This window comes from Bufo bufo, chromosome 2, assembly GCF_905171765.1.
Source record: "Bufo bufo chromosome 2, aBufBuf1.1, whole genome shotgun sequence".
Taxonomy (NCBI): domain Eukaryota; kingdom Metazoa; phylum Chordata; class Amphibia; order Anura; family Bufonidae; genus Bufo; species Bufo bufo.
Genome location: NC_053390.1, coordinates 256,540,481 through 256,557,213, shown reverse-complemented (window position 1 = coordinate 256,557,213; position 16,733 = coordinate 256,540,481). Strand labels below are relative to the sequence as shown.

Genomic DNA, 16,733 nt, shown 5'->3' with positions numbered 1-16,733 from the left:
TGTTAGCCTTGCTTTGTACATGTTTATTTGAACTACTGTTGTTCTTCTCTTGAATAGTACGAACATGCTTGTCATTTCATCCTCTTTTCAATAAATTCTGATTGAACCATAAAAGTGTTGTTCCGTGATTGAAAATTACATTTCTTGTTAGTTTTAACCCCCCTTACTTTCTGTGATCCCCTCCTCCCCTATGCAAAAAAAAATTAAATGAAGAATAAAAAAATAAAGAAAAAATTGGAATAATTAACCCTTTTAATAACCACCAACTATCTTTTGATGGCAGGCAGTGCAGGGCCTAAGTCTGCAGCAGCCTCTTTTGCCTTTGCTGCAGTGGACGGGGTTGCCGACTCCCAGAGCAGACCTGTGCCAAATACCAGCTGTAACTAAAAGCTCAGGATCTCAGCGCAGTCTCCGATCCAGGCGGTTAACCCTTTGTTTGCCATGGTGCATGATTAAAGGGGACTCCACCCTACAGTCAGGTCATTGGGTTTCCTAGTAACCTGATTGGAAATTGGGAGGGCCATCTGCCGTCAGGCCTGAGGACCTACAAAGGACCCCAGGGCTGTCTGTCCAGTTATCCTGCTATTAGGGCACACTAGTGCCTGTTATAGTGACAACAAGAATAGTTTACTCCTAATTTAATAGCTTGGATTTAAAAAAAAAAAAATAATTATAAATAATGGAATAAACTCAGCAAAACAATGTAATTATATATAAGTACACAAACTACATGTATTAGGTATCCACAGACCTATAATAACCTGTAGAAATGATTTATTAAGCTATGTAGTGTGAAATTGAGCTGTATAAAAATTAAAAAAAGCCCCAAATCAATTTTTCTATATTTCCACAACAAAATATTTTTGCAAAAAAAATAAAAAATGAAATCAATGGTATGTACTTGTTATGGCGCCCTCTGGTGTTCAGTGCCAGTGGGAAGGAGCTGCTGCCAGTACAACCCCAAGAATCACGCCACCCTCAGCATATGTGAAAGTCCATATGCTGGGATAGGGATATCGACCGTTTGGATCCACCAGTACTGCACACACAGTGCGGAATGTAACAAAGTGCTTTGCCTGTTTTGGCTTAAAAAAGTAATACATTTTGGAGCAAGTTCTATTTTACTGCAAAATTTTTGGAATGTGGCCTAAGATATTTGGAGACGGATTCAAAATAACACAGTTGTGGTAGCGATATCTAGACAGAGGCAGAGGCACATTATAAATCATAAGGCCGTGCGCTGCTGCAAGTCCACAACGGAGGATCATGCTCACACACGGAGCATGATTTTCACAATGGACTCGCTCGTGTGAAACATCTCTTAAAGGGATTATCCGCCTTTACATATTGATGACTTGTCCTAAAGATAGGTCATCAATATCAGATCGTGGGGGGCCCACTCCCAGCATCCCCACGATCAGCTGTTTGAAGAGAATGCAGCGCTAGTACAAGGTGAGCAGGTGTAATTACAACTACGCCATCCCAGGGGACGTCTCTAGCTTCAAGTGAATAGGAAGAAGTCATCCCATTGAAGTGAATGGGACAGCTTAGTTGTAATTACACGTGCTCACTGCTGCAGTTGCAACGGCAAGCAGGTAAACAGTGAAAAGAAGGCAGCGCTCATACGAGCACTGCGTACATGGGGAGTCAATATAGGTCATCAATATTTAAAAAGCAGACAACCCCTTTAGCAAGGAATTTCTCAAATAGTCCATCACTTTTCCTGATATGCTGGTAAACAGATCCACACATATGCATCTTAAAGGGATATTCCAGTTAGATTAAGTAATCTCCTATCCACAGGAGACTTTAACAAGCGATTTTTAGATCGCTTCTCCTATAGACTGCAATGAATCACCATTACAGCCTAGGTGAGTTGCACTATGTTACTATGAAGCCCTGCCACCTGCTGGCTTCCAAAGAAACTACTGCTTTGATAGCCCTAGTCCCTCTGAAGTATCTGAGGCTATCACAACGGCTCCCCCATTGCTGCCCATTTTGGCCCCAGAGAAAGCTGCCTCAGATGCTGTGGTTAAATGTCTGTAATCTGTGATTTAAAAAGGTGTCAATGTTTTGTGGCTGCTAAGGCTATGGACACATCATATTTAAGCTACATTCACACGACCGTATGTGTTTTGCGGTCCGCAAATTGGGGATCCGCAAAACACAGATACAGGCCGTGTGCGTTCCGCATTTTGCAGACAGCACATGGCTGGCGCTATGATAGAAATGTCTATTCTTGTCCGCGATTGTGGACAAGAATAGGACATGCTCTTTTTGCAGGGCCGCGGGACGGAACTAAGGATGCGGACAGCACACAGTGTGCTGTCTGCATCTTTTGCGACCGTGTTGAAATGAATGGGTCCGCATCCGTTCCGCAATATTGTGGAATTGATGCTGACCCAGAACTACGGTCATGTGAATGTATAATATATGCCGGGATGTATACATTAAACAGGTGCCCACATACAGTGGTGTCTGTCACTCATAGCATTCCATTGTACAACTTTTTTTTTCCTGGTTTTTCCTGGATACTGTTGTATGCAATTCTAGTCCGTACTTTCTCTGGTATGTTTACTTATCCCGGCCAAAAGGACATAAAAAAAAAAAAGACACATAAAATGTTGTCAAAAATTGTGGTATGTCTGTTGCCTGTTTTTTTTCTTTGGAACCAGATAACAAAATGGGTGTATCTGTACAACCACTGTGTGGACCACTGCCAAAAACAGTCTGTGTTTTTGTTGTATTAAACATTACAATTATAATTGCCACAAGAGACTGTGCAAATGCTTCCGTCGCTTCCTATAAAAAGGCTCTCAGAGGCTACTTGTGGGTAGTGTACCTCTTGGTGAGAGATTGTTGACTGCTAGACATGCCTCTACAAGGCACTCAAAGACATTTTGCCCAGTTGACAGACTTTTAGCGGGGGTGCATTATTGGACTGAGAGAAGCAGGATGGTCGTTTCGACAAATTGCCTGCCATCTAGACCTTTCTGACCAAGCTGTTAGGTGGTGCTGAGAGCAAAGGGCACCACCATTTCAAGGCACAGGCACATTACATGTCCTATGATTGACAGACAGCCACTGTCACCTTTGTTTGCAGCAGTGTCATGAACGAGAAACCTGGACTGCTATGGACGTATAGTCTTTAGATACAAATCCAAGTTCTATTTGGGCTCCTAAAATGGTCGGATTCGAGTATAGAGGTCTCGTGGGCTTCGAGCGCTTCAATCCTGACTTTGCTGTGGAGCGGCACACTGACCCAACTACTGGTATGATGATCTAAGGAGCCATTGCATACGACAGTCGGGCACCCCTACTAGTGATAAGAGGGACACTAACAGGTCAGCGATATGTGCCGGATATCCTGCGACCACACGTGTTGCCTTTTTTGGCAGGGTATCAAACTGGCATTTGTAGGAGCATGATGCTCACCCACACACACAGCAAGGGTTTCCCCAATAGTGTCTCCCCCAGATTGCAACACTTTCTTCATGGGACCAGTTGGGACACCAGCTTCAGCAACCTACGAGTGTGCAGGATCTACTGGCCCAGCTGCAACATCAGTGGGCAAATGTATATGATTATCATATATTCAAGTTTTCTGTCTCCACACTATCTAGACGAAATGGGCTGTATAGGTTTCTAGACTGTCATATTAAGCAAAAGGCCTCTTAGATCAGAACTGTCTGGCCATCTATGGTTCCATCTCCGAGGGCAGCTTCGCATCTACAGCTATGGATACGCATTGTCCTGTATTGTAAAAGGTTAGGGCTCTGGTTGAGATTGTAGTAAATATGGAGAGGGAAACGGATTTGATTTGTAATAATTGCAAAAACTCCAATGACGCACACGACGTCGCATTACCCATAGATTAGTATAATTTACACAATATCCCACTTAATGTGAACACGCTTGTATGGTTATCTCTATTACTATGTTGCCATGTAAATGCTGGTTGCACTCACTGACTTTGCATGTGTCTGGCTTCCTGGTGTGCGGCTATGCACTTTTGTCTAGCTTCATACCACCTAGTTGCCGTTTACTTATATAAAACTAGATGCATCAAATTGCCTAATGTGCCAAATTTTGTGTCATTTTCCCGACTAGTTCTAGGTGGATATCACATCAGTAAATGTTTTCCCAACTCTGTTCTATACTGAGAGGCCAGCACAAATAAACTGGTGCGTGCCATATAAAGGCCTCATGCACACGACCATATGTATTTTGCGATTGGCCTATTGCGAATCCGGGTGGCATTCGTATTTTTTGCGGACAACTTGGTCTGAATTTTGTGCACAAGTATACAACATGTTCTTTCTTTTTACAGAATGGACATATGGATGCTGGAAGCACACAGATCATCCATACGTCCGTTCCGCAAAAAGATCATGTTCGCAAAATGAAAACCACGGACCCACTGCAGTGAACGGGTTTGCCAAACGAAATGCAGTATCAGTATTTTGCCGATCCACAATTTGCAGACCGCAAAACGGATTCAGTCGCGGGCCTGAGTCCTAAGAAATGTGGAACTGAAGGGCATCATTCCAGCCTCTATTTCTATTGCAGGATTTGAACCAGAGACATATTGGGAACGAATGCACCTGTTCCAGGAAGTGATTGCATATCGGTAATAACACGTTTTATTCATTTTTTTTATATCTCGCATCCGTTTTCCTTCCCCTTACAGTGTTACTGTACTTTACATTTTCTTATTATAGATTTGGCTTCATTCAAGATAAATATTCAGCTTCTGCATTCAATTTCCCGTCTGAGAATAAACCACAGTATATCCATGTGACAGGTAAATTAAGAAAAAAAAAAAACAGCATTTGCTCTATAGTTTCATGCAGTTTATCTGCTGTCTAGTTGTTAGTTTTAACTGGTTCATTTTTGCTTTTTACCCCTCCAAGGTACTGTCTTCTTACAGCTACCATATTCTAAGCGGAAATATACTGCTGGCCAACAAAGGCGAAGGAGAAATTCCACAAGCTCCTCGTCACAAAACCTATTTGGTGAAGAGAAAATAGGGTACAACTGGGCCTATAATACCATGCTCACTAAAACCTGGCGCTCTAGTGGCACAGGAGATGAGCGCTTTGCTGACCGCTTGCTAAAAGACTTTACAGACTTTTGCGCCAATCGTGATAATAGACTTGCAAACTTTTGGGGCAGCTGCCTGGAGAAGATGAGTGAACCCTGAATATCTTTTCTGAACCAGATGATTTGCATGATTTTAGCTGATGTATAGAATGTGATTTCGGGGATGACTTGCATGAGGTTCTAGTTTTAGTGCAGCATTGCAGACTGTGTCTGCATTGTACGGAAAATGGGATATGTTTGCCGAAATTTACTTGGTGAAAGCTAGATAAAAGGCAGCGACAATCTCCAAAATGTATGGACGCCTAACAACGTCAACAGACGTCTGAGGACTAAACATGTAAAGGCCCCTTTACGCGGGCTGACACAGCAGGCAATTATCAGGGACAAACTGTTCATTCCCAATAATTGACTGCTTGTCAAAGGAGATGAGAGCAGCATTTACATAGAGCAAAAATCTCCTCTATATGAGGACTAGCAATTGGTAATGTGATTACTTATCCAAAGAACCATTGCTGCTGGATAGAAGATCTCTGTTTAGTCAGAGCGATCTGCTGCCCAGAAATGTTGGGATGCCCAACCTGTGGCCCTCCAGCTGTTGTAAAACTACAACTCCCACAATGCCCTGCTGTAGACTGATAGCTGTAGGCTGTTCAGGCATGCTGGGAGTTGTAGTTTTGCAACATCGGGAGGGCTGCAGGTTAGGCATCCCCGCTATAACCTGATGAAATGCTCATTACACAGGGCAATTATTGGGAACAAGAGTTCCTAGAAACACTCCTTCCTGATATTTGCCCTGATCATTGACCTGTGTATAGGGTCCTTGTACAGAGACCAATGATCTGGCAGATTATCGGACGCGAAGAAGACTGTCCTGATAACTGCCTGATCATTAGTGGAGATGTGGGCTGCATTTACATGCAGCAATCACCTCTGGTGTATGGGGATGAATACAGTGATCGCTTGTCCCCATAGAAAATCATTATAGCTGCACAGCAGATCATTGTTTAGTACATTCTGCTGCACAAGAATAATGATTTTCAGTGCCAGTAGACTGACACGATCACCAAGTGAACATGCGTTTGCTTGTTTATTGGGTGCTTGCCAGCATCTTTTACACAGGTCAATTATCAGGAGTGAGCTTTTGCACAAATTCTTATTCCTGATAATCTGCCAGATCATCGGTCCATGTAAAAGGACCCTTAGTTTTCAACAAAACCTATCCGTTGAAATCCAAAATACCTAATCCTTATCTCCCGGACATCAAGGGCAGAGTCAGGATACACAGTAGATGTCAGCTGAAATCGGCAGGTTTGGCCGACATAGCTGTAATGTGTATAGCCAGCTTAACAGCCATCTCATGGTAATGGCCGGTTTAAAAAGAAATACGCTTAGATGCCAAACAAATGATTGTAGTAAATGATCTCGTACTGAAAGAGTACCACTTTATCCTCTGTGAGGACTACCCATCTGCTCTGATGGTCGGCCTGATATGCAACCCAGAGCATTGATTTTAGCTGATGTGGAGCCATGTCAGCAAGCTCCCCTATGGGGAATGGAGGTTTTCAGAACCATCCAGGTTATCTTCTTATTAGTTATACAACATGTTAAACTTTGTGTTCTGTCCTGTCACCTTCTGCCACGTGATGCCCACCATAAGTGGGTTGTATAGCCTGCATTTTCCTTGACCTGCGCTGTAATAGAAATAAGTTGGCTTTTGCAATCAGTCTGGTTGCTGCTTTTATAATAATGAGATCTAGCTGCTATGGACATGTACCCCGTTTTTTCTGCATTAGTTTGTCTAATCCCCCTCATATTGGAGTGAAACAGGCGTGTGAAAGTATTATACTGTGCAAAGGTGCAGTAAATGGCAATGTCCGCCCGCAGCTACATCGGGGTCGTGCAGGGTCCTATGATTTGTGTATTGTACAGAGTGGCATACACGAGATCACAATGTCGCACGTCAACATCACAACCAATACCAATCATAGTCAATGTCGTGTTGCCACTCGCAACGACCTTCAACAGAAATGCACCCCTCTTGGATTTTGGCAAGACCATGTTCAGTATTAGGTGTGACGGCAATAGGACACTTGTGATCTTAAGGTGGCGTGGCCACACGTCGCTAGGCTTGAGCGAATCGAGCTCCGGATCATTCTTAATACTGTTTCCGTACAGCTTAAAACGTATTGGCTCCGTGTAGGCCAACTTCGTATCGCCCGAAGTAGCGCTAGAATTAATCCGGTATTCCTATCGGACCTATTCCATGAACGGGTTCACATCTGTGATAGGCCTCTTTCACACGAACGTGGCCCAGCCGCATGCGGATCGCGGACCCATTCACTTGAATGGGGTCCGCAATACCTCCATTCCGCAAAAAGATAGAACAAGTTCTATCTTTTTACGGAACGGAACCCCACGAAAGCACTCTGTAGTGCTTCCGTTCCGCACCGCATCTCCAGATTTGGAGACCCATTCAAGTTAATAGGCTTGCATCCGTGATACGCAATACGGCTTGCATCCGTGATACGCAATACGGCCACGGGAGACACGGTTGGCCATACGTTGTGCACACAGCTGGGTGCAGGGCAGTTATCTAGGGCTCCTAGGAACACTCCTTCCTGATATTTGCCCTGATCACTGACCTGTGCTAGTTTTCACCTCTGTGTGGCCACCTCTTTAGGGTGTGGTAGAAGAAAGTTGGACTGTGTGAAAATAAATTTCTAACATAAGCAGTTACTGGTTGTGGTTTCATTTAAAGCACGCTGAGTTTTTAGGAGACGACCATTTTTAAAGCACCCTCTGCAGAGAGGAATGGTGTGTGTTTCCAGAGCCCCAGTCTGTACCAGTGCCATTAGCCGCCCCTCCCTCGCTTCCTGCGCTCTCCACCTCTTTGCTGTGCATTGCAGCAATCGTACTGCGCACGCTCATAGTAGTGGCTATAAATAGCTCATGACGTCAGCTAGAAATGTTCACCAAAGTCCCGCCCTCTGGTCACGCCCCTCTACAGTGCGTCCCGGCTGCAGCGCTGCAAGTAGCAGAACCGGGTGCAACGCGACGAGGCTGAGGGAGAAGAGAACCCGTTACTTGTACCGGCACCTCAAGTAGACCCGCCCTAAGGGACAGCATGGCGGACCGGGAGCAGTTGCTCCAGAGAGCCCGTTTGGCAGAGCAGGCGGAGAGATATGAAGATATGGCTGCTGCTATGAAATCGGTGAGTGTGAGGGAGGTATGGAGACAGGCAGCAGTAATATGTGGGTGCACTGTATCCTTCCAGGAAGTCATGTCTGGGACTCTTACCCTCTACATGTTCCCCAGTGTTAGGCTATGGAGATGGACATGTGTGTAAATGGCTGTGGATAGACATGTAAAGACCATGTGCAGTGTGTGCTGATAGACATGTATGTAATGTGTGTGTGCTGATAGACATGTATGTAATGTGAGTGTACAGATAGACATGTATGTAATGTGAGTGTACAGATAGACATGTATGTAGTGTGAGTGTACAGATATACATGTATGTAATGTGAGTGTGCTGATAGACATGTATGTAATGTGAGTGTGCTGATAGACATGTATGTAATGTGAGTGTACAGATATACATGTATGTAATGTGAGTGTACAGATAGACATGTATGTAATGTGAGTGTGCTGATAGACATGTATGTAATGTGAGTGTGCTGATAGACATGTATGTAGTGTGAGTGTGCTGATAGACATGTATGTAATGTGAGTGTACAGATATACATGTATGTAATGTGAGTGTGCTGATAGACATGTATGTAATGTGAGTGTGCTGATAGACATGTATGTAATGTGTGTGTACAGATAGACATGTATGTAATGTGTGTGTACAGATAGACATGTATGTAATGTGAGTGTGCTGATAGACATGTATGTAATGTGAGTGTGCTGATAGACATGTATGTAATGTGAGTGTGCTGATAGACATGTATGTAATGTGTTGTGTACAGATAGACATGTATGTAATGTGTGTGTGCTGATAGACATGTATGTATTGTGTACAGAACAATGTATGTGCAGTGAGTATTAATGAAGAATCCTTTGGCAGTGTCTTGATAACCCGTCAGTACTGGTGAGATGTAACACGGGCGGGCATGCTGGTTTGACAGATGCTACATATCTGGTGGCACATCATGTCCCACCCCATTCTGCATGGCTCTTTCATGGTTAACAGGAGGTGTAGGGCAGAGCATGGAGAAGAGGAATGAATGTCAGAAATAGATTGTCAAATGGACATAGGATCTACCATGAATTTGACCCTTGACAAGGTCTTTACATTTTGTGCATAGAGTGCCCAGCTGTAGGGTGGAGTTGGCATCTTACGGGTGGGCACTTTGGAGTATGAGTGTCTGGTTCTGGGAGGTGCTAAATGCTGGTGCCTAGTTGTGCGATGGCTCGTGTGTGCCAGTGCCACAAGGGCATATGTCTGGTTGCTTCCCATTTGCATGGCTGTCTGGTCTGATGTGGTTTTCTGCTATTTAGGTCTAGGTTTTGTATTATACCGTTGTCCCTCTAAGGTATGTGATGGCTGACATTGATGCCCCTGTCTGGCTGGTGGGTTGTGTCCTCAGCCAATGACATTTGCCGGTTCATATATTTGTCAGTACCTGATGATCTGAACGTTTCGCCCTTCTGTACAGGTGACAGAGCTCAATGAACCATTGTCTAATGAGGATCGGAACTTGCTTTCCGTTGCCTATAAGAATGTGGTTGGCGCCCGAAGATCTTCATGGCGAGTCATTAGCAGCATCGAGCAGAAGACACTGGCTGATGGGAATGAGAAGAAGCTAGAGAAGGTGAAAGCTTACAGAGAGAAGATAGAAGCCGAGCTAGAAGGAGTATGTAGTGAAGTGCTGGCCCTGCTTGACAAGTTCCTCATCAAGAATTGCAATGACTTCCAGTACGAAAGCAAAGTTTTCTACCTGAAGATGAAGGGGGATTACTATCGGTACCTCTCAGAAGTGGGTTCTGGTGACAGGAAGCGAAGCGTGACGGAGGCATCTGAAGCTGCTTACAAGGAGGCCTTTGAGATCAGCAAGGAACACATGCAGCCAACTCACCCCATTCGCCTAGGCCTGGCCCTAAATTTCTCTGTCTTCTATTATGAGATACAGGGTAACCCTGAACAGGCCTGTCTCCTTGCCAAGCAGGCCTTTGATGATGCTATCGCTGAGCTGGACACACTAAATGAGGATTCCTACAAGGACTCCACCCTCATCATGCAGCTCCTGCGTGACAACCTGACCCTGTGGACAAGTGATCAGCAAGATGAAGAGACCGGAGAAGGCAATAATTAAAGAGGGTTTTGCGTCTTGCTACAGCCCATTATCTACCCGCTCCCCTCCACCACATGCCACCCCACCCCACCCCCACCGCTTCCCCTGATATGTCCCTGTGCTTATCATATCCGTATCATTGGCACAACTGCTCATATTGCTACGTGCCCGGGGAGACGGGTTTACTGTGGCGTCCTCTTGGGCATTGCTGGATTGCGTTGGTGCATCAGCCGTTTCTCGGGCTGCCCTCGCATAGATCAGGGGATTAGGGAAGCTGCAGTTACAGAGAGGCGCCCGCGCTCTCCTTGCCGATAGGGCACGTACGGGCTGGAACGATGCAAAGTGGTCCCGTTTTATTTTGTAACAAAACTGGTTTTAGTTTCCATTTGTGCAGCATTCCCTGTGCATGTAAAGGGCTCCCCACTCTCTTTCCATGGAGGCACCTCACAGTCCAGGCTGTGGTGGGCTGCAGCTCCCGTAAAGTGGAGGAAGGGGGTCCACCCGGTTTTGTTAGCTAACTATAGACGTTTTTTAAATGTGAGCTTTGTGAAGTTTCTATTTGCCCTTTTAACTTATGTCGTGATAACTCTGCACCTCTTATGAGTTTGAATGCCCTGAAAAGTACCTTGTGTTCTTTTTATTTTCTTATCCTTCTAATTATTAAGGTAAATTTTCAAGGGCCTCAATCTTTTGGTTGTAAGCCTTGTGTGGACCAGGCCTTCTCAGGACTGACTGTATCTGCACAGTGTGTATTAGCCTGTTATGATGGATGCCAATAAAATGCCAGACACCCAATATAAATGTTTTGGAGTTATGTGGATGAAATAAATGCTGCTTTGAGGATATTATGACCGTATGAGATTTGTGTATTCTTTGATAAAATAGCCTTGAGCATTTCTTGTTCCTTATCTTCTAGGTGTGCATGGCAGTAAACCCTGATGGTCCTTGTAGGCAAGATTGGAGAATCAGGGCTTTATACGTTTTATTCACCTGACACTGGTACCAAAGTTCTGAAGTCAGTGGTCTGCAAGATGACTAGAGTTTCTCAAGAAGTATTATTCTTACTAAAGGGAGCCTATGAAAAGATCCATGCACATTCAGGAATACTGATGGGCTCCTCCTTTACAAAGATCTGCGATTTACAATGAAATCCTTTGGTGTCTCAGAGAAATCCTATGAAAAAGGTCCCTGCATAGTAGGAACTGTCCACTTGGTGGCTTCCCACCGGCTTCACCCCACCTGGCAGGTATAGGGTGAGACCTGTCAATCAAGTAAAGCTAGGCTGTTCTCCATGTTCCCAGCAGCAGCATTTCAGAGTAAGGGCTCATGCACACAAACGTATTTTCTTTCCGTGTCCTTTTTTTTTTTTTTTTTTATATATTTGCGAACTGTATGCAAGACCACTCATTTAAATGGGTCTGCAAAAAAAAACAGAAGTTACTCCGTGTGCATTCCGTTTCCATATGTCCGTTCTGCAAAAAAAAAATAGAACATGTCCTATTATTGTCTGCATTATGGACAAGGATAGTACTGTTTTAATAGGGGTCCGCTGTTTGCAGATCAGTTTTTTGGGCATGAGCCCTAAAACGTAGATCCTTGTAATGGGTAAGCCTGTCAGTATGTTAGGTTCCCTTTAAGCGTCATGACAGTGGGTCCATCACATTTGTCCCATTTTACTCCTGTCAGCAATACATGTTCGCCCATAACAATCCCAATTCAATAATTTTTTTTCCATTTGTACAGCAGTTTTGGTAAATAAGGTTAAGTTGTCTTGCTATAAGATTCACCCTATGCACGTTATCCATATGTTCAACATTTAAATTTTTTTCCCATAAAGCATTTTTGTGGATTTTTTATCATTTTGTATATTCAGGGTTGCAGTTGCCATGATGACTGACAACTCCATTGAGATGATTAAAATAAAAACTTGCAAATGCTTATTGACTTCTCCCGACACCCCGGAGCCTGGACATGTTCTCCATCACGTGGCACACCGGAGTGCAGTATTGCTGAGGGGTTCTCAAATGAGACCTGAATAATTCATACTGCATTACAGGTAACGGGTGAATCGGGGAAGGTCTATTGCAGTTTCCACAGCAACGGAGCGAGATTTATAGAAGCTTCTGTTTCCATGGTAACAGGACAGGAGGGATTTTTGCTACAGAATGCTTTTGGCTTAGTGTGGTGCTGTTTGACGTTTCCGAGGGCCATGTATTACACACATTTCTAGATATTCCTGGCTAGCCTAGTCTTTACCGCGTGTAGACCTAGGAAGCATTTTAAACTAATATGGCCTAGAGAAATGATGGAGCTGCTTTGTCAGCCCTAGAAGCATTAACGGCAGTGCGTCATTACCAATCGAACGCCTTATCAATGCTCCGAGAATTGCATTTAATGTAGCCGGAGATGTTGCCCTGGAGATAGAATGATGTCACATGTTTCCATGGTAACCCAATGCTGTGATCATAGATAAAGTCCAGCAAGTGCAGGATTCATTTCACATCTGTTATTAAAAAAAAAAAAATTGTTTTTCATTTATGAATTTTTGGTGAAAAACATATCTATCTGTTTACTCATTTTCTAATCCAAGAATTTGGATTCATGCGCTTTTGTTTTGGGTGTTTGTTTTTTTCATGCCATTTTAACATGAGAGTAAATTGGTTAATGTACATAATGCAGTTGCATGGTTGCCCACATAATTCGAGGCATTTGAGCCCCGCCGCTGGAACATCCATGAAACTTCTGCCTGCACCTTTGAGGTCTGCCCGGCCCCTTCACGACTGGGGCCAACAGATCATATATGAACTGTTATTAGTATCCATAATGCAGGCGGCTGAATTCTACAAAAGGATAGGAAATAAAGGTGGTCGTCCGGTGGGCATTCCACAACCATGAAACCTGAGAGTAGTCACTACTGGTGTAAAATATGCTTGTATATAGATTTTCAGTTTGTAATATACATTATGTACCGGTGTGGCTGTCCATAAGATGCTACTTCTACCTGTGTTGCATCCATTGTGGAAGGACCCCCACTGATCAGCTGTTTGAGGAGGCCGTGGTGCTCCGGTCCGCGCTGCAGCCTCTTCACAGCTCACCAAGCACAGCGCCGTACATTTTATAGTGGCTGTGCTTGGTATTGCAGCCCAGCCCTATTCACTTCTATGGGGCTGAGCTGCGCCTAGGCCACATGGCTGATGAATGTGACATCACTGGGAAGAGGCCACTGTGCTCACCAGCAGCTGTCTGTTGAAACAGATGATCGGCGGGGGTGCAGGAAGTTGGACCCTCGCCGATCTGATATTGATGACCTATCCTGAGGTTAGGCCATTAAAATTCCCTTATAATAACTTTATGCCACTGTCCTTTATACGAAGATCTGCATATGAAAAGCTAGTCTTAGTAAATGAGCCCCCTTTGTGTTTTCTTATATACATATTTCAGCAAGCTCAGTTTCTTTAGCTTTGCTTGTAGACACATAGGGGGTCATTTATTAAGAACAGTGTTTTAGACGCCCCTGTGCTGGCGGTGAATCCGCCGCAGTTATAAAGAGGCGCAGGCCTCTACATAACTTCGGCGTATCCTGCACCAGTCTAAATCTAAGACGGCTTCCTTACTGTCTTACATTTAGCCCATTTTCTAAAAACAGGCGTAGAAAATGATAAATGAAATGTGCCTGCTGGCCCGTCCTCTCCCATGCCCACTTTTTTAGACCTGGCATGAGCGGGGAAAAGGTACAGATAGCGGCGCAAATAACCTTTGCTCCACAATCTGTGCCAGAAATATGCCTAATATAGGCGCATTTTTGGATAGTCAATGACCCCCATAATGATTAGTAGTTGATGGGCTGAATCTGATTTACCCTTTCACTGCCACTAGCTATGTGGTGCAGTGGATAGCAGAGTGATTAGTCAGAAAGGAATGTTCTGTCTGTTGAAGGTCAGCTCTGATATGTCTGCTTTATGTTGCCTCCAACTGCAAGGCCAGGGCAGGACACCAGATGTAAGAACACCATGCAGCCCAGAAATACCCAATGTCAGCGTTAAAAACAACAAAAAAAAAAAAAACCTAGAATACAAAATTGTGGGGTACTTTTCTGTTCCATAACTGCTTCTCTGTGTTGCCTGTACCCAGCTCTCGGAGGGTAGTTACGACTACAGCAGGGAATGGACTGAACTTGGTTAAACTGCACCCACCTCTGATGTGAAGCAGAAGGAGACTGGGCCGCCCAAGCCTTATAGTGGACCGTTGGTAATCATCATTTAATTACTGCTTCAGTAAATGAACAGTCGGAAAATAATTGTGCGGTTGAGTTTCATAGCCGTGGGTGGTTAAGAGGATGAAAATGAAGGGTTTGTGACTGGCAGCGTGATACCATTGTATGTTAGGATACGGTGGGCAAACGTAGCTTTTTTTTTTTTTCTTTTTTAAGTGTGAGGCTCGTGGAATGCATATTTTCCCCAAACCAGAGAAATAATTGCAGTAGCCGGCTACTGAGGGCTCTTCTCCATGTGTAGGAGGCTTATCCTGCCGTACCCCTGCTGCTGCTCTGAGCACTGTGGCACCCTATCCACAGTGACCTGACGTGCACAGGGTCAGGTCAGAACGCGGGCCAGTACGTACTAACTATCATAGTGACACCAAGCTTGTATGTTTTTTATTTTTATTTTTTTAATACTTGAAAAAAAATAAAAGCTTAGGAAAAAAAAAATATCTTATCTTTATCACTATATTCTGGCCCCCATAACTTTTTTTTATAGTTACGTGTGAGGGCTCATTTTTGTGGGGTGAACTGTAACTTATTGATACCAATTTTGTGTCAATTTGGTGTGTATCACACTTTTTTCCATGTTTTTTAGGCCTCATGCACACGGCCGTTGTGCGGCCGCTCCGTGCATTAGGGACCGCAATGCATTAGGTCCCCAGTGCACAGGCAACGTCTGTACGGCGGCCAGGACGGATCAAGACCCATTCAAGTTGAATGGATCCGTCCGCACCGCAAAAAAATAGAACATGTTCTATTTTTTTTGCGGTACGGAGGCACGGACAGAAACACCACGGAAGCACTCCGTGTTCCGTGCCTCCGTTCAGCACTGCAGCTCCAGATTGCGGACCCATTCAAGCGAATAGGTCCACATCCGTGATGTGGGGAGCACACGGGCAACGGCCGTGTGCATGAGGCTTAGGCAGATGAAGAGATAAAAAAATGGCAAGTTGGCCAGTTGCTGTTTTAAAAGACAATATCGCCAACGAGTCATACGGTGGTAGAGTTAATTATGCAAATTAAGTGTAACTATTGGGAGGATAATTAAAAAGGGGTATTTAATACTTCACATAAGTTTTTATAATATTTTGCAGCATAAAATACGAGTGCAGCAGTGTCATTATCATTTGGAGGCAATTACAGTCATAACCAGTGAATTTTTGTGGCCATTTTGCATTGCAGTCGTTATGGTTATGTAACTGCAGAAATACAAATATGGCTGACTGTCCCTCCCAACCACTGTGACTGGGTGATTTACCAGCCGCACATTGCCCCTCACATAGCTTACAATCTGCAGGCAGCACTGATGACATGCAACTAGCTTGTGGTTGCAGAAGTTGCCCAGCGAGAGTCCAGTACAGTGAGCTCACCCTTAAATTCACCTCCAGCAGCCTCGGTCTTCTGTTCTTGCTCCTGTACACAGCAAGGAGGTGGTGCTGGTTAAGTCCCGCGCAAAACGTCCTCAAGCGTTAGGACGTTATCACTGTAGGCCTGCTGTTAACACTTTGTGACCTCAAAGGCTGCCGACTACTATTATAATCTGCCATGCTCCCCTGCGAGCCGCATCTGTAGACAGAGCGCGGCAGAGAGGAGGAGCCGCATGTGGCTCGCGAGCCGCGGGTTGGCTACCCCTGACCTAAAACATTAAATGCAGGACAAACAGACATTTTTGGGTCAGTGGTGTTTTTTTTTTTTTCTTCAAATGAGAGCATGCTCTGGTCTGGCATATTTTCAATTACGGTATAAAGACTGGTGTAAAGTAGAACTGGCTTAGTTGCCCGTAGCAACCAACCAGATTACTCTTTCATTTTTCAGAGCTCTTTTTGAAAACTAAAACGATTCATCTGATTGGTTGCTATGGGCAACTGAGCCAGTTTGCACCGATGTTGGCAAACAGTTCTTGTCTTTTTTTTTTTTAACAATTACCGTTTTACATACGAAGTGATATTACAGAGGGGCTCATAATTATGTTTAAAAATAAAAAAGGCAGGTGGTAAAACACACTATATGGGAAAAAACACCTCAAGTCACACATTTTAAGACCCGTTTTCTGGCCCAGAAAAAAAGGCAGG

At 44.2% G+C, this 16,733-nt stretch overlaps 2 protein-coding genes across 10 annotated transcripts in view; both read left to right on the top strand.

Moving 5' to 3' along the window:
• The window catches only part of DEPDC5 (DEP domain containing 5, GATOR1 subcomplex subunit), a 96,669-nt gene extending 88,693 nt beyond the window's left edge, over positions 1-7,976 (top strand). For all 9 annotated transcript variants that reach the window (XM_040416442.1, XM_040416439.1, XM_040416438.1 and 6 more), the window contains 3 exons: positions 4,570-4,630; positions 4,722-4,804; positions 4,914-7,976. In XM_040416442.1, the coding sequence (XP_040272376.1) occupies positions 4,570-4,630; positions 4,722-4,804; positions 4,914-5,203 (434 nt within the window). In that variant the 3' untranslated portion in view covers positions 5,204-7,976. The remainder of the gene's footprint in view (positions 1-4,569; positions 4,631-4,721; positions 4,805-4,913) is intronic.
• A 118-nt stretch (positions 7,977-8,094) lies between these two features.
• Positions 8,095-11,248, top strand: YWHAH (tyrosine 3-monooxygenase/tryptophan 5-monooxygenase activation protein eta). Its single transcript, XM_040416468.1, has 2 exons — positions 8,095-8,314; positions 9,765-11,248. Exons 1-2 carry the CDS (start codon positions 8,228-8,230, stop codon positions 10,419-10,421), a joined length of 744 nt encoding a protein of 247 aa, XP_040272402.1. The 5' UTR covers positions 8,095-8,227; the 3' UTR covers positions 10,422-11,248.
• The last annotated feature ends 5,485 nt before the right edge of the window (positions 11,249-16,733 follow it).